Source organism: Anas platyrhynchos, chromosome 4, assembly GCF_047663525.1.
Source record: "Anas platyrhynchos isolate ZD024472 breed Pekin duck chromosome 4, IASCAAS_PekinDuck_T2T, whole genome shotgun sequence".
NCBI classification, from domain to species: Eukaryota; Metazoa; Chordata; class Aves; order Anseriformes; family Anatidae; genus Anas; species Anas platyrhynchos.
In genome coordinates, this window is record NC_092590.1 from 76,622,728 (window position 1) to 76,647,162 (window position 24,435).

General features: G+C 46.4%; 1 protein-coding gene across 1 annotated transcript in view; it reads left to right on the forward strand.

The window, feature by feature from the left end:
* Positions 1 to 2,902: 2,902 nt before the first annotated feature.
* Positions 2,903 to 24,435, forward strand: part of ADRA1D (adrenoceptor alpha 1D) — a 43,363-nt gene continuing 21,830 nt past the window's right edge. Inside the window, exon 1 of the mRNA XM_005010118.6 lies at positions 2,903 to 3,982. Coding sequence (XP_005010175.2) covers positions 3,016 to 3,982 — 967 coding nt within the window. The 5' untranslated portion in view covers positions 2,903 to 3,015. The remainder of the gene's footprint in view (positions 3,983 to 24,435) is intronic.

The following is a 24,435-nucleotide window of genomic DNA, read 5'->3' on the forward strand; positions in this document are numbered from 1 at the left end:
AAAAGCCCTGTGCACACCAATACATAGAGCTACACATGCCTGAAATTTAAGTCCTAGGGGAAGCTTGGCCCCAGCAGGATGGCAAAAAAAAGAGGGAGGAAGGAGCTGCACCTCCTTCAGCTCCAACCCAGCAGATCATCTGGGCCCCATGATCTTGAAGGTTGGTGCCTGTTCACTTTGGGCACTTCAGTTCCTCCGAGCAGCCCTAAACCCCTGATTTGGGTTTGAGTGCGTCAGCATAAACCTGTTCCTCATTAGCGTAAGTTAACTCTAATAGCCCCATCTTAGGCTGAAACGAGACAGATGGAAAGGAATGAGGTAACTGGATCTTAATGAGTTGATGCTCGTTAGCTGAGCTGCAGTGATGGCGCACAACGTGCTCTCCCTTCCTGGGAGGGGAAAGGCATCAGAGCAACCCCAGAGGCTTTGGGCATGGCTGGGGCTCATCCCCAAAAAGCACACGAGGTGGCTCCACATATCCTAACCAAAAAGCACTGCTTCACCTCAGCCTTTCCCTCCCTGCATCCCCTTCAAACCCTGTGGTCCCGGCCAGCTCCAGGCTCTCAGCAACGTGGGCAAGTTGTCTTTGGCTGCCCAAAAGCAGCAGAAGCAGGAAAAGAGCACAACTCACTCAGGAGGGCAAGATGCAGGGCAGATGAAATCATCATCCTAATGGCATTTTCTGTCCGGTCATCCAGGAAAAAACTTTCTTTTTTAACAAAATAGGTGGTTTAAGTCCTGCTTTACATGAGAAGTCCAATCTTAACTTCAGAGAAATGCACATTTTCTTTATCTCTGTATGCCACAGAGATTAGAGGAGATATATTTATCTAGACATCAATCTGTGTAGCCACAGAGATACGGCATCAAAATTCCATGGGTTGAGATCATCCCATGCTGAGTTTAGCACCCCAGTAAGAAACAATACTTCATTTTGCTGTTTGACATGTTTTCATCAAAACATAAGGAAAATGAGTAATTTGACCTCGAGTGCTGGGTATTTGGGCTCTTCTTTTTTTAATTTTAATTTTTTTTTTATCTTTTTTTTTTTTTTCTTTTTAAAGCAAACACCAAAACCATCCTTCTGAACATTCTCCTTGTACAGTAATTGTTCCCAATTGCTTGTACTTTCCAGTTCTTTTACTTTGCATGTTCCCAGCAGGGTCAAAAACCCAGCTCTAGGAAGAAGGGTGAAATCTTAAGGGACACAAAAGTGCATGGAAGAAATGAGGAAGATCAAAAATGTGTCATTTCCTGCAATGATTGTCAAAGAAAATAAGAGAATATATGCAGTATTATTTTTATTATTTTATTTTGTTCATTCTCATACCCAGTGAATTAATACCTCCCCTGCTCTGTTAGAGCAATAGTTAAATCATCTCAGCATGTACTTGGACTGCCCTTTAAAGCCTTCTTTTTTCTTTTTGTTAAGAAAGTAAAGTTGAAAAATCATGAATAAACACACTCCAAGGAAATATTTCCTGTGTACAGTAGAAAGCAGCTGATCCCCTATTCAGCCCTGGGGTCAGTCCCCATCGCAACGTATGGAGGCAGAAGAGCGGGGTCACGGGGAGGAAATCAGTGTAAACAGGATCTGTCTTTATCAGTGGGAAAAAGAAAAAAAAATAATAATAAAATAAAGGTTTAAATTACCCAGAAATATGTGCCTATATGTTTTAATCACACGCTGCCGTTCCGAAGTCCTGCAAGAGGGTTAAGTTGCAGCCAGGGAGCTGCCGATCACACGTTGTTGCTGAACACCAGGCACTGATCATCCCTTCTGCTTTTCCGAGGGACTGACAAGGGGCACCCCGTGCTCACAAAGCGGGCAGGGTGCTGGGATGAGGGATGGGAAGCCCGGGCTTGGCACGGCAAGGATGCTCGCTGGAAGCCCTGCAAGGCTGGTGGGCACGAAAGGGGCTCTCCAGTCTTGCAGGGCAGCCTCTTGGTGGGATGCTGAAGCTGAAAGGGGGGCTGCAAACCCTGCAGGACAGCCTCTCGGTGGGATGCTGGGTTTGGGGAGATCTACCAGCCCTGCAGGGCAGCCTCCTGGTGGGATGCTGGGGATGGGGAGGCAGGGGGGGACACCCTCCAGACCCGCAGGGCAGCCTCCTGGTGAGGCGTAGAAGCCGGGGGCTGCGGCTGCCGGTCTCCAGCGAGAAGGTTCAGACCTTCCTTTCCCCCAAACCCCCCAAACTTCCCCCCCTCCAAAAAAAAAAAAGGACCCCCGGGGGGGCACCCACCGCTCCGCCGGGCAAACCCTGCGTTCTGCTGCTCCCTGGCGGCGGCGGGCGGCGGGACGGGGACCCCCGGGTGCCTGCCCCCCTCCCTGGGGTGCCTGCCCCCCAAGTGCTGCCTGCACCCCCCAGGGGGTGCCCGATACTCCCGAGTTTGTCCCTGCCCCCCCCAAAAAAAAAAACATCTCTCCTCCCCCCTCCGTCCTCTGCAAGCTCCCGGCTCTGCAGCCGGCTTCGCCCTGCCCCAGGGCTCGCTTCGTCCCGTCCCCTCCTCCTCCTCTTCCTCCTCCTCCTCCTCTTCCTCCTCCTCCTCCTCCTCCTCCACCTGACACCCCCGGGCCGGCCCACCCCTTACCCCTCCATCCCTCCCCTCGCCCCTCCCGGAGCCCTCCCGGGGAGGCGAACGGAGCCGCCGAGCGCTGCCGCCCGCTCGCCCAGCGCAGCCCCGGAGCATGCGAGGGCAGCGGGGGGGCCCCGTCCTCGCTGCCCCCCCCGGAGGGCTCCGCCGGGGAGGGGGGCAGCGCTGCCACCCGGCTTGAAGAGGGCTGGGGGCTCGGAGCTGAGCCTCCATCCCTCCAGCATCCCGCCTTGGAGGGGAGGCTGAGCTTTGCCCCAAAATTTGTTTGTTTGTTGTTTTTTTGGTGTTTCTTTTTTTTTTTTTCTGGGGGGGGGGGTGGGTTGAGCTAGTCTTGGAGGGGGCTTTGGGGATCATGCCGGGGGGGCTGCGCCTCGGCATCGCTTTCTCCTCGCCCTCCATGGAGCCCGGACCTTTTCTACAATGACTTTCGCTGAGCTGAGCAATGGCAGCTTGAGTGGGAACAGGACGGGGCAGGGCAGCCAGAGCGGTGCCAACCGGTCCTGGGGGCTGCAAGGCGAGGACCCCCCCCAGGGCAACGGCACCACGCTGCCTTTCGCCTTGGACGTGCAGGCGGTGGGCGTCGGGGTCTTCCTGGCCGCCTTCATCCTCTCGGCCATCGTGGGGAACATCCTGGTCATCCTCTCGGTGGCTTGCAACCGGCACCTGCAGACGGTCACCAACTATTTCATCGTCAACCTGGCCATCGCCGACCTGCTGCTCAGCACCACCGTGCTGCCCTTCTCGGCCACCCTGGAGGTGCTGGGTTTCTGGGTGTTCGGCCGCATCTTCTGCAACATCTGGGCAGCGGTGGACGTGCTGTGCTGCTCCGCCTCCATCATGAGCCTCTGCATCATCTCCGTGGACAGGTACATCGGGGTCAAGTACTCGCTCAAGTACCCCACCATCATGACGGAGAGGAAGGCGGGGGTCATCCTCGTGGTGGTGTGGCTCTCCTCCATGGTCATCTCCATCGGGCCGCTGCTGGGCTGGAAGGAGCCACCACCACCGGACGAGAGCATCTGTAGCATCACAGAAGAGCCAGGCTATGCCCTCTTCTCCTCCCTTTTCTCCTTCTACCTGCCCCTCATGGTCATCCTGGTGATGTACTTCAGGATCTACGTGGTGGCCAGGCGGACAACCCGGAGCTTGGAGGCGGGGGTCAAGAAGGAGAGGAATAAATCCATGGAGGTGGTGCTGCGCATCCACTGCCGCAGCGTGCTGGAGGAGCCTCTCTCCAGCACCCGGAGCAAGGGGCACAACTTCAGGAGCTCCCTCTCCGTGCGGCTCCTCAAGTTCTCCCGTGAGAAAAAAGCGGCCAAGACTCTCGCCATCGTCGTGGGCGTTTTCATCCTCTGCTGGTTTCCCTTCTTCTTCGTCCTGCCTTTTGGTAAGTGATCCTGTCCCCAGCCCAGCCCTGTGGCAGAGCCCTGAGGACCTGATCCTTGGGACACCTTTCAGGACACAACTCATGTGTGGAGGTGAGGGATAGGTAATGGATAGGTGGAGAAACCAGCAATGAATTAATTCAATTAATTAACGCTCGTTCAATATTTATTAATCAGAGTCACATAATCAATCAAAGCAAACAGCCAATGAATAAAATAGCAACAAAAAAAAATCGGTTTAATGAATTTATTCTGCATTCAACACTTTAATTAATGAAGTTCGGGCTGGGGAGGCAGGAAGCAGCTCTGTTTCAAACGGGCTGTAATTAGAGCACGGAGGTCTCCAAACAGCCTTGCAGTCCCTGGCCCTGGCCTCTCATCCTCACAGTTTTGGGGAGGACACATGGGTCTGCTTCCATGTGCCCAGGGCTCCCACCCCTGCTGTAATTATGTTGGAGATTAGGGAGGTTAAACCCCTCTAAAAACTATGTCAGAGACTGAAAGATAAGTCCTGCCGACTTTCCAGGATGCTGATGTTGTGTTGGGACCTCTACCAGGACCAGGTCTTATCTAAAAGGGTCCTGGTGATGTCCCAGGGCTCTTCCTCCTCCTGTGGGAGTCGTGCCCTCAGCTCCTGACCCTGCCAAGGTGCCCGTGCCATGGGTGCTCATTTGGGGCTGTCTGCCAGGTTGTGCTCTAAAGTTTTAACAAGCTCTGCCCCAGTGCTCCGGTTTGCCTGAGTGAGAAGGATGAAGCCCTCAGTGTGCAGAGAAAGCTGAGCAGACACTGAGGAAGGGACATGATGCACAAGGCAATATTCCCCTCCAGCACCAGAGCTACTTGGGACCAAAAAAGTGCAGGGAACCCGGAGCTCTTCATCACTGCCTCTTATAAAGACAGTCATCAAATTAACCCTCTGGAGTGATGTAGCTAAACCAGGGGAGAAGGAAAAAAGTGTGAAAATAACTTTATAATGTAGGTGATGGTCTTTGCACAAAGCAGGGAGGTCTGTGACACCATCTGCAGGGTGGGACCTGCACATCCCACAGCCCACCACACTACTAGGACCACGTACACCAGCCAGCAGGGAGGCACTGCAGCTAGTTCTGCACTTTTTTCTCAGATATTTCAAACCCTCTTGCTTGAGTCAAGTCAATAGCAACATAGCATGGGGACCAAAAGACTAATTTTGACCCACCGAGCTTTGGGTCTCCCTCCAGCCCTGCACCTTTGTCCCTAGGGGTAGCTGGAGCCCAGGGCTGTTAGACACCTCACTGAGCCTGCTCAGCACCATCCTGCCCTCTGGAGGGATAATTCACCAGCACCAGAGCTGCCTCGGATGCTGAGGTGTCCATGGGGTGGTGGTCAGGTGTCTGGTCTCCCCATGCTGATGCATGTTCTTGCATCTCTTTCCTTTGGTCTCTCTGGCTGAGCGTGGTGCCTGGGGAGTTTATCTCAGCTCTCTTAAGGGTTTTTGTCCTGTGCGAGCAAGGAGGTTGTGGTTTAACTCGGGCAGGGAGCTGCAGGGCTGTGGTGAGCTTCTCTCATTACAAGACCCAAGGTTACTAACCCCAGCTGACCGTGCCTCAGTTTCCCTTTCATCATTTGAGTGCACTGGGAGGTTTTCGTAGCCTGCAGAGACCTTTGGAAGTGAGGGGTTTGGAGAGATGCCAGGCTGAAGGCTGAGCTCTCGGGGCAGCCCCAGGCACTTGCCTCCTTGGCTGAACAATTTTGCAGAAACCAGCTCCAAACCTCATTCCCAACTTATACCTTGCAGCTAATGAAGCTAGGAATCAGGGGATCCTATTGCTCTGAATTATTTCTACTACTTGTAAATGGAGACACCAGGCAAATACTTTTCCATATGAAAAAAAAAAATATATATATATATATATATATATATATATTTAACCTCATTTGTCCCCCCTTGAAGCCATTGAACTAGCTCCTGCACTGATGTAAATCACTACTGTTGCTCTTATGTCAAAGGAAAATGATGATTTACACCAGCGAAAAATCCAAACTTCATTCTTTAAGTACCTCCTGTGAACCCATTTGCTTCCTCCAAGTGTGCAACTTGCCAAGTTCTCTATAAACATGGCTTTGATCTTTACTTCCTGCTGTATTATACGTATAATATAAACACAGCAAAAGTTCATTTATTTTATGACTGAAAAATATGCTGCCTCTGATTTCACCTCCCTTTTATTAATTGCAATTTCCTATTCAAACCCGAGAATCATTTATTGCTATCTAGGAGGAGAACAGAAACTTCTGTAAGGTCTAATCTCTGATTTTACAGCTCGTGAGATGGGTCTGAAACAGTAAAACCAGTAAAGTTCACTGCAAATCCATAAACTGAAATATGCTGGGGCCAATTCTCTTTTGAAAGAAGATTGCAAACGGTTATGTAGAACTGCATTTTTATTTGCTTGTTAGACTAACTTGAAAGAAAGTATTTAGGGTCTACTGGAAATAGTATTGATAAATATTTTTAATGGAAATGAAACACTGGTTGGAAACAAAAATCATTTTCAATTGAAGTGAAACATATTGTTTCAATTTAAGAAAAGGGTGAATAAGTGTTTATTAAAAATGAGCACTCTCAGCTATATTTCAAAATGAGCTGTCACATTAAAATGAAACGAATGTGATCTATTTTATTCTGAAAATATCAAAATGAAATATTTTGACTTTCTTGTTCATTCTATTTGTCATGAATTTGCATGAAGTTATCACTGACTGACTTATCCTGCTGACTCCTTGTTGCCTGAATATGCTTTTTGGGGATAAGTGAATTTGTCAACTGAAAAGTAAAAGGCTTCCTGCTCTGCTTAGCGTGGACTTAGCAATCAGAGCACCAGCTCTGTCACCCGGTGTCGGCATCAGCCCGCACACATCTGTGTCTCTTTCTGCAGAATAGCTTCCACTTTGGCTACACAAAAAGAATACTTACGACATCTGCATTGAGAAGCTGAAATAACTAAAAAATTTTAAATAACAGGACCACAGGACCTATGGATGCACTGAGTGTTGTCAGTCTTTTCTCTGTGCTGGAATAATCTGCAAGCATGCTTCTTTAAATCAGCTGGAATTAACAAATACTTCCACAGGCTGTTTATCAGCTGCATAATTCAGCTCGCTTTTGGGTCTGGGATATGTGTCTCCAAGCATAAGATGCCATCTCCAGGAGTTTTAGCACAATTAACAGTTTGCGTAGCTAATGAGACTCTTTAAGCAGCTCGTTGTTCAACAAAAGATGGAATCCTAATTACAGGACAGCCCTAATGGGCTGTGCCTTCTGCAGGGTGTGCAGTAGAGCTCTGCTAAGCTGCTTCATCTGGGAGGCTGCTTGGTGAACGTGTGTTTTTCTGCCAAGGTTCATCTTTGCTTAGCAAAGACCCATCAAGAGAACATCACGAGGCTTTTTAGAGATGTTGGCAAGGTCTTTAAGGGTATTTTTTATGAAAAAAATCATCTCAATCTGGGTGTTTTAGGCATAAGTACCTTCATCTGAGGTAGCCATAGCATCATGAAGGTACTGGTTGGAAGGGTCCTCTGAAGGTCCAGCTGCCTTTTGGACAACATTAACACCAATACAAGGTCAATCAGGTTTATTCATCCAAAGCCCCCTTTATCTTTCCTATGGAGGTGCCTGAAAGTGTGACCCAACCTGATCTGTTTTGGATATCCTCCACAGGACAAGATGAATTATAGTGTTAATTTGCCTCTTCAGAGGAAGAGGATACAAAAGTACCCTCTAGGGACAACTAACTGGCTGACAGTGTCTACACTGTAGGTATATGTAAAGATGTAAGAGGTAGCCTAGACTCGATTTTTTTAAGTCCAATGGAAGCATGACAGCCAGGTGAGGAGAAGCTCAACCGTACATCAGGTCAATCTTTTATTAGACACTGGAGAATTACACATGACTTCTCCTTTAAGAAGCACAGCCATAGGAGCTTCACTGGCTCTTCTGCTAATGGAAAACCCTGCTAGAAGTCAGGGGCTAAATTTGTCCTTTCAGCAGACATTTATGCAATGGGCCAAGAAACCAGAACCCCTTATACAACACCTCTTAATAGTTATCTCCTTTCTCCAAGATGAAGCAAGAGGAGGTGAGAATAGGAGGAGGGATGGAGCCCTGCTCCCCATCCAATTTTCAGCTCCCAGGGAGCACGCAAAGAGGGTGTGGGGTCCCAGATGGGACCACCTAAAGAGTGGAGGCAAAGCCCCTCTTCATCACTACCCTAGGAGAATCCAAAAGGAAAATCTATCCCTTGGGGTGTACTAGCCAGTACCCAGAATGGTGATTTACATCCCTTCATGGCTCTTGGTTGTTGACAAGTGTAGTCCAGTCTAGGTGGTGGGCTCCCGTGTTTGTTATCCTTCAGATTTGGTCAAAAACCCAGGCTGGTATGAGAGAGGCACAGGAGCACCCACAGCTGGTGCCACCCAAGGGTGAAGTCCACAACCCAAGGTTCCCTCCATCCTGTTCCCCCACAAGCAGCAGATACCCAGACAAGGAAGGGCTCAAGAGATCCCTCACTACAAGCAAAACCCTGCTCTTATATTTGTGTTGAGGCAGGGGCTTGCCTGTGTCTGCAGTGGAGGCTGGTGCTTATTTCCAGTTATGATTTAAAAAAATAGTGTCCTGGCTTTTTTTCCCTGCATCCTGAAGGAAAGGCAGCTGCTACACAAACCAGGTTAAGAAAGGTCTTTTTCAAGCCAAAACAAAATTATTTTTTGTAGATACTATTTTTCACAGGTCAGAAGAAGTTCTTTCACAAAACTTTTTGCAGAAGATGGGCTCACAGAGACATAGCATGGCTCAGACTTTGGAAACTGTCATTTGTAAAATGGATGATGGGGAGGGCAGTGGAGGTAGAGGCACATTTCAGATGAGACCAAGTCTATTATGGTAGGAAAATCTACTTCTATTCTGGTAGAAGTACATTTGCCATGTTTTCCTAAGGGAACAAGGGCTTATGTCATCGCTCTTTGCCTGTGTGCATGCAGGCCCTTTACCACCATCTGTTAAACTCTTTCATCAATCTCAATTGCTTTCAAGAAAGTGCTAAAGGTCTCCAATATATCGAATTCCTACAAGTTTCATAAAAATGGGCAGATAGGCAAATGAGTGGGAACTTACATACTCTTCCCCACTGAAGGAAGATTGCAGAGTGAGCTCTGCCCTTTGTCAGACCCCAGAAAATACTCCCTAAAAACCCACCACAAAACACAATTCCCCTTAACACCAAGCTTCTTTAATTTTGTTGTGCACGGGAGGACCCGGTCAAAAGTGGGATTTAAGAGGAGGATACACCATTCCAATACTTTGCTGTGCAGGGTAGTCTCTTGTATCTCCTGAAATTTTCTGAGTCATGGTGGAAGTAGCAGAATTGGCATGGAAAAAGCAATGTATAAAATGCTTTGGGATAATTATCTATGGCCTGGAGAAGGATTTTTGACTGAATATTGGGTTGAACTGGAATTAAAGCCTGAGTTCAAACTGGAAGCAGAGCAATGGCAATGAATTCTTCCATCTGTCAAGTGTTCCCTGTTGATCCTGATCCATGGGAACCATATATTCCTTAAAAATGCCAGCAAAGGCACAGACCCAGAGTCTCAAAAGCTCTTTGGTGGAAGGCACCAAGTTGATTTACTGAACATTACCAAACCAAGAGGCAAAATCCTTCTCATCTGCTTTCCACTGCAGGACTTTTCCATCAAATGGCTTCATAGCAAATTAGAATAGATAAATCATGGGGGATGGATGGATCTTCCAGCCCATCTCCCTTTCTCCAAGAAAGATCACTTGGCCCCAAACCATTCTTGTCATGCTCTTAAAGCATTGTAATGAGGGCAAATCCATTGTTTTCCCTGAAAAATTATACTGGTGTTTAATCAGTAAAAAAAATGTGATTTCTGACTTTTTTTCCTCCAGTTCAGAGAGTCTGCAATAACTTCAGGGCTTTGTTGCAGCCTACTAGAGTGTCATTTGTAGGGCACAATAGCTGGGATGCGTGGGGTTGGCAAGGCTCAGGGACACGTGGGAGAGTCGGGGTGGGTGCAGCCCACTGGGAGAGCACTGGAGGAATAGCCCAGGCACAGGGGACCTGGTTATGAGTGATCCACTTTGATTGCATCTATCTAAAGATAATACCATGGAAAAGCAACCTGTGAGCTGGATTCCCCGCCAGGGAGAACATGTTGGGGTCCTGCAGAAGGGCCTAGGAGGGAATTACAAGCTGGCACACGGACAACAATCAGAGGCTACACTGGGCAGCCAAAGCATTTGATGGTGTTAATTCACTCCTTGTGCCCTAGTGCAGAACAACAGGGAAATAGTCTACGCATGTTTGGAAATAAATGGCAAAAAAATGATTATTTGGAGCCCAGCTGAGTGCATGGTTCCCTTCCTACCCATTGCCCTACGTCAAAGGCCAGAGACAGATGGAAGGTTGTAATACATCTTCTGTTGTCTGCCTTGTAACAAGAGATGCAGTGATCAGGACCTGAAATAGCAATTTGGGCACCCAAGTTCGAACATACGCTCTTCCTCTGCTTGGCCAAAGTAGTGTGGTGACTCAGTGAAGGGACTGGGAACAGGACCCAGATCTCCCATGACCTATATACGGGATAACTCTGCTTCCATTCCACCCACTGCTCCACCAAATAAAACTATTTAAAGCCAAGCGTCTGTTTTTATATCGTTGAGTCTTGACGCATCTGGAGGCAGTTGCTATAATAGATGTACCACAAACAGGGGAAAAAAAAAAAAAAAAAAAAGGGTCTTGAAAATTTTAAAACTACTGTGATTCAATGAGCAAGATGTTATAAAATCTCTCAACAGGAATTTTGGAACTAATACAAAAATATGCAATATAATATTAAATGCATCTATATTAAGCTGCATCTGAAGGTTTTATTATGTTTGCACACAAAAAAGCTTTGTCTGGGATATTACAGGAAGAAGCTCTTAATTACCCTGATCTATCTGCATTAATTCATATTTGGATAAATATTTACTCATTAATTCCGGTAATCTGGTTAATGGGATGTAACGAAGATTGAATGGAAGGGTGGGGAAGCTCTTTGGTATGATCATGCAAGGTGGTTGCTTAAGCTCCTACAATCAGCTTGTTTTTAATTGGCTTTGCCACAGCAAACAACATTAACTAAGTACTAGCAGCTGTGTCATGTGAGGAAGTAGCACTGTAAAAGCTTTGTGCTACCTGTAGGTTTTAATTAGAGGTGTGCTCACTTTAGTGAAGATCTACATCGCTTTTGCTCAAGGCTCTTCAGAAAATGAAAGTATTTCTTTGAGAAGTAACCCAATCTTCTAATCAATCAATTGGGATTTTCACCTGATAGGATTATTGTGCTATATTCTAGGCAGGGCTGATAGTACCTCCTAAGATTACTGGACCATTTTGGAATAAAGTCCCACTTTCTGGTGCCAAATATTATTTATTAGGTAAAGATTTCATTCCATATCTTCGTAACAGGCTGAATTTGTTCTGCCAAATCTGATGCAAAATGAGATAACCATATCTGAGAAAGATGAGAGGGAAAAACACAGTGTTCAGTTCCTGTAAGAAGTGTTACAAGGACAGCCTGGAGTTTAAAAAGCTCTAGTGGTACCAGTTGTCACAACAGAAACTTGACATTTTACTCTGTCGGGGTCAGGGGGTGCTTAATGTCATGACGGGACAGGAATCAGGCAAAGCTGCCCCGATATATCCAGTTTCTATGAAGCTACACAGCTAGAAGAAAGCATGTTCCTGAGATGTTGGCAGGGAAGAGCATTTTGGCAAGACTGGAACTTGCTGGGTAGGGACTTTTAAGAGGAAGGACCCAATGGGGTCTGGTGGGAAATTCAGCTCCTCTGCAGTCTCCTGCACTGCCCATTCCCAACGTCAGGTCAGTCCCTGGCTTTGGATGCCAACAGTGCATGGTCCTCAGACAAGCTCTTTGGTTTTCCACATAACCAAAAATGAAAAAGAAGGATTTTGAGGCTGCAGTTCATCTCATCCTAATGCTGCCATCTAAACCAGTTACACCCCGAAAACACCAGTATCTCCTCAAGGTGACCAAAGATCACCAGCTCTGAGGTGCACACATCTGAACTAGCCAAGGTGAATCTCACTGTGAAGACAAATACGGGGCCAGATTTGCCAAAGTCTGACACTTTCAGCTGGAGGTGAATCTGACGGGTATTCTGCTTTAACGGTGTGATGGGCCCTGTAATGCCAAGGGCTCAGGACTCCACACCCAAAATGCAGGCATGTTTTGGCATTGCTTTGTAGGTAGGATGGTTAAATAGTTCTAAAGCAGCCTTCTGTTCTCAGAGAGATGGGAAAATAAAGATATTTATGTTAATAAAAATACGTTTGCAAAATATTTGTCCCCTCAGTGAGATAAGTACTTTCAGATATCGATGAGGAAACAATTCTGTCCTCAGAGCAGGGCTGAGCAGGGTGATTTTGCCAAGCCTATAGCCACGTACTGACCCATGAGGAGACAGTGAACAGCTCTGTTGAGCTGTCACTAAATTGAGCACCCACCTTTCCTTGCACTTGTCTTGGCAAGGACACTGCAGAGACGATAGAGCATGATCCTGATATTAAACTCTTTAAGGGTAAGAAGTTTTTCAAATGTAATTTGCACTTTGACTTTGTCTATCTTCTGAGTCTTCACAACTTTAGTAGTATTCTTTTAGAAGTTTTATTATCTAGGATACACTAGAAAGTGTTTGGAAGAAATTCATTCATGTATTCAGTGGAAACCAGAGTTCACTAGAGAAGTGGAGTTAAATAAGACAATTTTTTATCACAGGACATAATTGGAAATTGTGACAATCTAATAAAATACTTGCTCTCTGTATGAGAAAAAAACATCTTTAAGACAGCTGAGGCCCAGAATTGGTCGTCACAAAGGCTGTGGTCTACGCACTGCATTTTCAGCAATCATCTTTCCATGCGAACTAGTGGGATTTTGAGTGGTGTCTGCAGCATCTTCTACCCTTTAAGATAAACCCACAAAGACAGGTGGCATAGAGCTTCTGGCATGATATGTACTTGTTCTCCAAGCAGATCTTTTCCAAGGGAAGCCAGGTACCAGCTACACTTTGTAAAAGTTGTTTTCTGCTCGGTTGGTGGATTGATTGCCTCCTTTCCTTGTCATGTGATAACCAGGCAAAACTATTTGGTCTAATTATCCAAAGATTGTCCTTCCCCCCCTCTTGAGTTGTATTTAAAAACTACTAGTTTTTAAAGTCCAAATATTTTAAGACATAACTACGTTTTTGGACCTAGCCATGGGGCTAGTGAGGTTCTGGAAAGGACTGGGAGCCCTTCTTGTCTCCAGCAGCAATGATGTGCAGGGCTTCGAGGTTCCCTGAGTGGTCCCCATGCCAGAGGGCTGGCAGAGCCCCCAGACAGAACTGTCTCCTCTCCCTCCTAATGCTCAAACCCACAGGAGTGCTTCCAAATGCCCTTTATGATCTTGTTTTCGTTCACCCACCTGTTCTAAATTTGGTTGTGGCAGAGTGGGTTTGGGGCTGTGCAACTAAGGGTAGTTCACAAGGAACTGCTTCAGTATTAAAGTTCATCAGCTGGCTGCTTTCACAGGAGAGATGCTTTCCAATTTGGCCGCTAATTGCCATTGTTACATGCTGTAAATATTTCCTTTAAAATGCCATTAGGGACACTGAGCCATGAGCCTTTCCTTCTGAGGTCTTTATCTTTACAAGCTCTTCCCATCCAGAGATCTCTGAGCCCTTTGTACCTGCATCTGAGCACGCATCCCCAAATTCCCTCTTCCTCCTGCTTCCTCAACACCACTCACAGCCACCGCAATGCAAAAGTAATGTCTCCAGTGGGTATTGATTAGTTGCATCGACCATCTGCTCTCCAGGCTGGTGAGGAAACCTGCCTGAGCGGCAGAGGTAAAATTGACATCTTCCCACACAAGGTATGCTGGGGACAAACTTGTCCCAGTGGTGACAGCTCTAAAGTTCAAAGGATTAAATAGGAAGAAGGGGAACATGCACAGATGGCCTTAGGGAAGGAGACAGCACTGTTCATCATCATTTTGGGCTGGGGGTATTGAGGCACTGCTTACATACCTACAGTCATTTGGTAGCTCTCCAGTATTGCTAACACACCAGGCAGCTACTTCTGCCCATCCTGCTTTCTCTGTTCCAGCGCTGCATAAAAATTGTCACGCTAAAACAGAAGACCTGTACTTCTCCCTGCGCCGTAATTTATGGGCACGATTAGCCCAAGGATGGATTTACTGGAGTGGCTGGAACAGGATCCGGCTTTTTAGCTGCTCCTAATGAATAGCCTTTCTCTAAGAGGGCTCCTTAGCTAATGCATTTGGAGCCGAGCCAGAGAACCACCAGGTCTGGTGGCAGAAAACCAACTGCCAACTTGCTAAAGAGAGGGCATTTCCTCCTCCCAGGAAGTTTCCGATGTGAAGCAATTCACCATTCTGTCATTAAGGCCCCTGAAACGCAACTTTTATTTTTTCCCCAGTTGGAAAAAAAATAAATTTGCGAGGGGTTCCTGCAGTGAGAAATCTCTGCCCCAAACAAGTCCAAGCCACGTTTCCCATTGCTAACTAGCGGGTGCATTTATGATACTCAAAGAAAGAGGATCAGGAGCAGAGACAAAATACTCAGCTGACCCCAGGCAGGTTCTCCAGCACAAACCTGCCCTAGAAGCCAGATTTCAGCAGTGTGGACATGAGCAGCTTGGTGCCTTTTGGGTTCAGGGCCTGCAATCAGCCCTGCCCCTCTTCTGTTCAGCAGTTTGTTTGTATATTTATCATAGCTAATGGGGCCTGCACTTCCCCCTGTGAGATAATGGCCAGAGCAGATCACACGGGTTAAATTCCCTGATCTCCTGGATAAAAGAGGCCCAAATATTCCTGCAAAACTTGCAATGCAAGGTTTCAAGTGATGAGAGAGCACCAACAAAAGCCATGCAGCAAATCCACCAGTAGATGTCTATGAAGGGGAAAAAAATACATGAGGAAGCTCTGCAAGAGTTTTCCCATGCAAGGATTAATTACACAAAAATAATGTGTAATTATTTGTAATTATTATATATGTGTAATTATTTGTAAGGGGGCAGTCCCCCCTACAAAAGAAGGTGACATCAGCCTGTGCTAGAGAGGATGCACTGGAGCTGGGTCCAGCATGGACAAACTACGACTTTTGTGAAATAATTTAGATGGAGGAAAGCTAACAGGGAAAAAAAAAAATAAAATAAAAAAATAAACCACTTTAGAGGGAAAATAACAACTTAAGTCAGAAAAGGATGATTGGTGGTATAGAGACAGTGAGGAATGGGGATATCTTCATGTCATGTTGGTCTTTCCCCATGGCAATGAACCTAGAGGGATGTAGGGCAACGTGGCCAGGAAAGGGATGAGGGATGAGCACCCTCCCTGCAGTAGGAGGATGGTCTGGGGCTGGGCACTGGGAGGGAAGGAGGTCACCACCACAGGGTGATAACACATCTCCTCTCTGGCTGCTTTCCAGCTTCTGATCTCTTAGGATCTGCCTCCCAGATCACTGAGAAACAGCCAGTGGGTAACAATAGGGATCACAGAGGGCACTGACCACAAAACCATGGACTCAGAGCCAGTGTCAAACCCTTGGGCCACCTGGTGAAGATAGCAATGATGCTATGTCTTGCCCTAGGTGAGAACTGCAGAGGGCCTGGATTCAGGGGCAGTGCCAGCTCCTGAACCTCTGCCTTTAAAGCCTAATTCTCTAGGAGAGACTTGTCAAAAAGCACCAGGAAAGTTTTCCAGCCATGGGCTATTTATGTTCCCAGGGTGCCTTCCACAGGAATTATCTGGAAAGCGGCGAGGATGTGTTGTGAAGGCGATCTGGCAGCCTGCCACAGGCTTGTCTGCCTCCCTCGATATTGCACTCGGGCTGGGGATTTGGGGAAAGAAAACAGAACAACTGCACGTCACAGCATTTGTGTTCAATGTAGTCCTTGCTAAGAGCTGAGCGTGCAAAGGCACAGGAGGATGGAGCAAAGCGTGGGGAGTTTTCCAAATATTGCACCTCTTGCTCTCTTCTGCGCTGGCAAAGCAGAATTGTTCAGGAGGAATCACGTTGTGCCTCTTTTTCAGTGACTGCACTTGGCTACAGCACCCTGGGGTTCTCTGAAGGCTGATCTATCTGAGATCCTTAGCAGTGCACAGGGGCTTTAGTCACGGTCCATCCCCTTTTGTGTCAGGTGCTGTATAAATCTAACATTATTTCTAGCCCAGAGGAGCTCTCAGTGGTGGATCCACAGGGATGGTACAGGCAGGAGAGCATGCAGTGCTGCAGGCAGACTGATGTTTACTGGCACCCAGATACAAGGGTATGAAATAGCCGTGTAGATGTTGAGAGATATCTTCTGACATTGCATCTGATCACATCACAGCCCACCCTGCTCCCTCCAAGTCCTCTTCCCCAAACGCATCCTTGTAGTGTTTCCCTTCTCATCCATGCCTCCTCATCCCAGAATGTAATTATTGCTGGTCTGCAAATAACCAAAGGGATTAGGGTTAGGGCCAGACTAACAGGTGAAGCCCTCATGTATAGCTATCTATGGGTAGGTGCCTGCATGTGAGCTGGATGTCTCAGTGCCCTTTATTGCCTGTGGGACATTTCCCAAGAAATTCAAGAGAAACCCTCGTGGAAAGCACCTCTGGTAACCTGCCTATGCAAATATTTCTTGCTATTTCCCTGCAGAAGTGCAGGTTGTGCCCTATCTTGGTGTGCCAACATGTTCCCCTCAAATGGACCCTCCCATAGATTAACTCTGAAGCCATGTCCTTAAAATAAAATTGAACAGGGAATTGCTATTTCCCTCTAAGAGTGGCCTATGAGGAGTCAGGCTGCCTTCCTTTCCATTGTTGTCATGCATTAAAAAACACACCTAATGTTTCAGTGCAGGAATAGTAGAAAATACATAGAAAAGTCTTTGACAGAAGGGCTTAATCTTTGCTGACTGGCAGAGATAGAGAAAAAAAATGTCTAAGTGACTTTAATGAGCTGTAAGCCATCACTTGGGCATGTATCTGGGCAAGTAGGATGCAGCTGGCCAACTTAAATAGAGATTGTGGGGTTACCTGGCAGTGGTGGGTTTAGTGTCTCCATTTAGGACATGTAACAGTAATAATGCTGTGGTATTCTCTGGTGCACACAGAAGTTGTCCCATCACAGCTTTTAGTCATTGCCCACCTGCTAATGCTGAGACGTGAGAACTGAAGCACACGGAAGAGCACACACAACGTGCAGGCTCCTCCTGGGTTTCATTAGTGTCCCCCTGACGGCCCCAGCGGGCAGCATGGCCACTGCTGTCCTACAGGATGGATCCGTGAACTTCCCCTGAAAGGCCAGGGGAATTGGGACGTGGGCGGTTTCATTATCCTGCTGTAAAGACAGGACAAGGGAAATCATTTACATGGAAAACAGAATTTTCCCAGTGTCTGAGGCTGAATTAAAGGAAACTATGGTAGGGGGTTCACTGGAGAGTGTTTACACTGAATGTGACCATCAGCATGTCAGGTCTGATTCCATGTGTTCAGCTGGAAAAGGTCTGTTTCTTCACTCTCTGCACTCTTGCTGAACAGCCATCAGTGTGTACTTAGAGAAACCACGGGTGATTAAATTAACGACCTAATGTACAGAACAAAAAATCATTTGCTCCAAAAATAGTCATTTACCACTCAACGCAGAAGTAGTTGACTCACAGCAGAGTTCAGACAAGCCTTTGGAGAGCCACGTGGCCAGAAATGTGATCAGGCCCACCAACCCCTCGAGTGCAATGCTCCTTCAGGTATCTCCTCCCTTCATAGCTCTTCGCCTTCTTCTTCTCACTGATTCTCCTCATCTGCACCTCTATGGCTCTGATGTGTACATACTGCAGGCAGCTGTTTCCATCTTGTGAAAGTAGGGACTTTGAATGCAGATCACTATATTGCACAATCCTCTTCAAAATCAAATATTGATCTTCATGTGCATCCCAGTCCCTGGCCACTGTTACCTATGCCATTCTGGGGAGCCCATTCAGGATCTATAAGATAATTTACTTTTTGCAGCACAAGCATATTCATGCCTCATTGTAATCATTTTTTGTTTAATTATTATTTTTTTTTTGCTTAACTATTTATACTCTTTATACTCTTTATACTCTTACTACTCTTTCCTTAATTATTTATATTCTCTCTTTGGATTTCACCTTTCTTGCACATAGATGGTCAAATGTCTTCTTCCCTTATAGCCTCTGCTTTGCTGCATTGAACAAGATAAAATTCATCTCTCCTAATGGGCTTCCTTTTGCCTTTATCATCCATGTTCTTCCTCCGATTCAGCTGGATTTCCTCTTCTTTAGAAGATCACTGATGCTTTAGGAGACCAACCCTGTGCTCACGATCAGCTTCCAATTCAATCTTTTGAAGTTGCATCAGCCAAACGTGTCAGGGCAAGCAGTACTTTGTGGTAATGCTGAAATTACTTTTAGCAATGGTAGTGGCAGATCACACTTCCCACCTGCAGAAAAGATGCAGAAGGCAGCTATCTGCCACCCATGGGTGGCTGTCCTCCGCAGTTGCCACCGTGAACCTATGGAGCTTGATGCTCTGGCTGTTAGGGCAACATTGGGGTTGGATTTGTCTGAGTCATGCCACAGAGATCTCCAAGGCAGAGTGCTTAAACAAATACATAGATGTCACCTTCCACCTCCATGTGCTCAGGATTGTACCAGATGGTTCATTTCATTAGTTGGTCTCGTTCACTGCCATTTCAAGGTGTGAGGGGCTCTCCTTACACCAAGGACCCTGCCACCAAACTGAGCTGGAAACAGTTCCCCAGGTCCCTGGAGGAGGCACCCCTCAAACCACAAGGTCCCATCAGCCAGTGCTGAAATGTGGATTAAGAAATGCTGCTCCACTGCCAGATGTGAGTCATCCTGCCTCTTGAACACTCACTTATGGTCACCATGGTGACTGGGTCAAAAATGATCTGGGAAAGTCAATTTTTCTTCCCCCTCTATTTATTTATTGTCGCTTCCAAATCCCTGCCTCTCACCCTTCTCCCTCTCCAGGAGTGACCTGCACTCCAAGGATACAGCAGCTCACAGAGGATAAAGTGTGTTTATTTTATCCCAAACTGCAATCACCAAGAAGGAATTTCCACTGCACACATTTGAAAAAAAAAAAAGTATGACAGTCCAGGAGAAATCACTTTTGGAGTGAGAGAGGGACTGGGCCAGCCACACATAGTGTCAGGACCTGTTTTTTCCCTCTTTTCCCAACAAAAGTTCCATCAGTAAAGTTCCCAGGTGAACTGGTATTGGGATGTAGTCTGGGCTGCACTAAAGCAGGCTCTCTGTGATACAGGTGGTAGGTAGTGCTTCATACCTCCATCAGCAGCCAGCACCCAGGAAAAAGGGAACACTGTTGCTCATAATTGTGAACAAAGGATCTTGGGGTTAAAAGCTCCCCTTGGATGAAAAATTTAGGAATCTCCATCCTGGTAATGCCCTGTTCTTATGCTTGGCCATGGTGTCCCATGCTCTGATGCCTACTCTGCCCAAAAAGTGCTCAGGGATCAAAAATGGGAAAAAAAAAAAAAAAGAAAGAAAAAAAGAAAAACAAAAAATCCCATTTAGAGGTCTGTTAGGCACCCAGGCAAAGGTGTGAGCATTTTTAATGGCCCTGCAGAGCAAGACACTGTATGTAGGTGTCCACTCTAGGGTCAGTTTTCTCTGCCCCCAACAGAAAGTTGAGGTAGATTTAATTGACACTGGAGATACAAAGCTGCCCCTCCAGAGTCCTCTTCAGCAAGCAGGAGTCACCACTGATGTCTCCCTGGGACCTGTGCTGATCCTTGTACCCAGAGCTCGTTTTCTTCCTTCACCAGCTAGAATGCTTCATTTAGTGGCTGTTGGTCTCCATCCCATTTTGAACGACTCTTTCATCCATTTTGCTCATGCTGGTCTTGCCAATCAGAAAAGTTTCAGCACTAACAAGTTTTCCATTGGTTTCGTCCTTTCCTTGGTTATCTTTATCTCCATTTATTCTCTTTAATTCCCTACACAAAACAGAAACACCTTTGCAGATTTGAACTGGTAAACTGCAGTTTGGGTTCTGCAGACTTTGGCAGAAACCACCCAGGCTGACAGCAGTGCTAAGCAGTAGCTGCGCCTCTACCACCCCAGGCACTGGTAAGGAGCAAAAAGCATCCCACTAGGCAGATGTTTCCACTAAATTTGGGAATGCCTTCAAAACCACTCAGAAAAGCCTACAAATGAAAAGCAAACCAAGCTGTTTGTTGTCATTAACAAACAGCAAAAACAAGAACAAACAAACAAACAAACAAAAGAGAGAATACAAGAATGTGATCATTTGGGAACAATTCATTTGTTATTCCTACTAATAAAAGCCTATTTGTACTGTGGTTATGTCCCTGAACATGCGCATAAGAGCTGGGATTTGTGTAGCAAAAGGATAATTCTTCACTCCAGAGAATTTATTGCCTTGGTTTTGGGAGCTTAAGAGTGCAACATATTGACCCCTGCCCACCATTAGGTTGTGGGACTATCACAAATGATTCACAGCAGATGCACAGAAGTGTATTATGCATGAAAAAAAAAAAAAAAAATGTGCATGTTTTATGTTTTCAGTGAAAAGTTTGATAATGAGGTTGTTGAATCACCCAAGGGAGAACCTGAAGTTTGATAACGGTCTTTCATCAGCAGGTATAGGGAGGGTCTAGGGAAAGAAGAGAGAGAATTGTTAGGTCAACAAAAGAAAATTAAACTCTGTTTTTCAGATTGATCCATAATGCAGTATTTCATTTTGCGTTTTGATTATTTTTTATCTGGTTTCTAAAAATAAATGCAAGTAAATTCCAATACAAAGTACTTTGGAATCCCTGTCCCCTGACCCTAGAAGAAAAGTTTGGTTTAGAAAAGTTTCAAGACTTAAATTTTGCTTTTGTTTTTCAGATTACTCTCTCTCTCTCTCATCTGCTTTGGCCAAAACAATTTGATGAGTTTGCCCTACATGAAAATTTGCATTTGTCTCCTGTAATTTGCACGCTTCTCAGGGAATGAAATGGCCAACCAATATATTTTTGTCCTGCTATTATCAGATGTCTTTCTTTCTGTCGGGCTGCATGAGTGTGGTGTCAGGAGAGATATCCTGGAACAGCCTGGAAAGCTCTTGGGAATCTCTGTGTATAAAGAGATTAAGGTTGGAGAACAAATTGGGCATATGGTATTGTTGTGAACAACCATGATATTTCCTGATTGTGCCCAATTTTCAATTTCCCTTTTGAGGACAAGTCACAGGCTGAAACAGACCTTAGCTGATCTGTTTATTCCAAGGGGACCAAGTGGCTTCTTTCAAACAGCCCCATGGACTGTTAGAGGCAGAGAGCGAGAAAGGATGTCACCCAGCCAGCCATGCAGCCATCCATGAGCTATCCCAAAATTCACAAAACCCAGGCAGAAGGGGTCTGTCTGCCATTCTTGGCTTGCACGTTGCACAAACAAGCTGCTGGGAGGAAGCAAAAGTTTCCCACTGACAAACATCTGGAGGCCTTGATGGAGGACAAGTTTGGGGCACAGATGCTCTGCAGTAAGGAGCACGTCCCCTTCCATGCCTTGGGACAATGCCCAGTGTCACACCCCAAGAAATTTGCTCAAACCTTATATTCTGTCTACAGAACACTCTGTGTTTTAGAAGTTACCCAGTTCCAATGCTCTTGTGGACAGGAAAACTCAAGGAGGGTTGGGAGTGCACCCCCAAAGAAATCCCATGCAAAGAGGGAATGGATTTTCAGATCCTAAACTCATCTGCCCTCATTGAACCATGCCTTCACACCATGGCTGGTTGTTGGTGAATGGCACTGGGTCATGCTCAGCCTTGCAGCCAAATTCTTCCTGGTGTTTTCTCAAACTTTTTTGGCCTCTGGGCATTGACAGCTCCCCCCACACCTCCTTATGTGACCCACAGCGGGGACACCTCCCCCATGAGAGGTGAGGAACAAGGGCAGGTTCATGACCCTGGAGGTTCTGGGATCCCTGACTCAGTCTGCAGCTCCAGGCCACAGATTGCACCATTTCCTCACTCTCAAAGTGAACATCGAGGGATTTCTCCATGCCAAGGCATCAGAGAGGAGATTATAGCCATCTGTCTTGCACAGCTAATTGATACCAGGCCTCTGTTCCTCAGGGGAATCTCTGAGGGAGCCAAGCCAAAGAAGGTCAAAAGAAATGACCAAAGGACATGGATGACATGGATGTCCCAGAAAACGAGGAGGGCAGAGACCACCATCACCCTGGGGTCTCCTCAGGGGGGAAATCTTCCAGCCAGTCCAGTGACCACCCCCTCCTTGAAGACAGAGTTCATCATCATCATGGAATTCGGACTGATTTGTCACCCAGCTCCCAGGGGAACATCTCGTGTCACCCAAGTCCTTCCCCTTCTTGTTTAAATAGCCTAGTGCAAGGGCCGGGAAGGATGTCACCCCAGTGACCAGAAGTCATCTGGAGAATGTGGCTTAGAGGGACAGCCATGCTCCTCTCCCTGCCCCCTCCCAGGGTCCCCGTAGGATGTTCTGCAACTCAGCAGAATATCTCTGTGTTGTAATTTTGTAGGGATGCAAAAGTTACCTTAACAGAGATACCAAGTGGGGAGACATCCCCTGGGACAATCTGAATGACAACATCCATTTGTCAATGCATGCTTTGATCTTCTCCAACAACCAGAAAGACTTTCTTCAAACAGAAAATAAAATTGCCTCAGCAGAAGCATTCTGCCCTCCCTTCTCATGAGAGATCAAGAGTGAGAGACCTCCGCTCCTCACTGCTTGCATCATTTCTTTTCTTCCAAATCAACGGCTTCATTCTGTGTCCAACCCAGCATGGCTGGGGGTGGAAGTATTGGCTTTTAGAGCAGCCGGGGGTGCAGGGCTGAAATGTCTGATGGCATCCACGCTGCTGCAAAGCACAAGCATGTTGTGCACATCAGTATGTATTTGCATTTGCAAACCTGAAAATGGCTATTCCAGGTACAAAATTGGCAGTTTTACTGCCTGCGGGTGATTGATTGGCATCTTTTGCATTAAATTGCTGGGAAGTGGTGTGGTACATAAGTGAGGAAGGAGGAGTCAGAAATGAGAAAAGAAAACCAGTAGGCAGAGGTTAAAATGAAGATGGAGAAAAGATCCATCTGTGCAGCCTCTCCCCTTCCCCTTCTTTTATTTAGCTATGATAGAAGACAGGCCAGAGCCAGCAGCAAAAGCAAACCAGCCTCCTTTGACCTTCTTGTTGTAATATTTGGGTGTGGATTCAGCCTCCTGCACACCTGCAAAGAACACGTCATTCTCCTGGGTGCAATGGCCCAAAGTAAGAGAAACTTTTAAGCAGATGACGAACTCACGAGATTCCCCAATAGCGCATCTGGACGCTGGCCAGAGAAGGAGGATTTCATTGGGAATTGCCAGTTGGAAAACAGAGCGGAAATGTCCCAGGTTTAACAACCTCTACTTCAATCACTACTCACAGCTCCGGGGCAGCCCCGTCATGCCAAGTTTCCATGGCTTTCTTACCATGCGACCAGCGGGCTGAAAACCTTGGCAGTTCTGGGCTCACCCAGGGAAGACTCCTGGATCCAACACAAGGAACCTGGAAGCCCTGAGTGCCCTGGATTTAGAGAGGGTTTTCTAGTGCTTGGAGACTTCCTGCTGCAAATGTGTTAGTTTTGGAGACTCTGAGACACTCCACATTCCCACATTCAAAAATTCCAAAGATTTGCATGATTTCCACTCCCTGATCTCCTGTATTACTCAAACCAGGGAAAACCTAGGGAAAGTAGCTGGGAAAGGGCTTCATATCTTCTCTGCCCTGTGGCTGGGGATGCTTGAAAAGAGGGAAGCTGCCCGGTGGTGCAGATCTATCTAGTGGTGGCTGGCTCTTGGCATAGCTGTCTACATGTAACAACCATTTCTGCCTCAGCTGGGAGGTTCTCAGGGTTCCATGGATACATCGCGTTTAAGCAACAGTGTACATCGGAGGTTCTTGGAATTTTATTTTATTTTTTTAATTTATAGTTCCTCAGAAATTTTCATTAAATTTTATTGCATTCTGTTTTGGAAAGAAAGCAAATATCGAAGTGAAATTTCCCACAAACCAGACATCTGGATTTCTACCCCTGAGCCTGTATTGACATACTCTGCAAAAACTGTTAAATCTTTAACAACTCCACCTCTTCACATTAAAATCATTGGGGTTCATGATTCATTCTGGCTTCACAGAAATATAGATGGCCAGGGCTGGAAATGATCTTAAGAGATGACCTAGTCCCATCCTTGACCTCAGGTCAGAGAAACTGGATCTGGCTTATATATTGAGTTTGAAATAGAGTA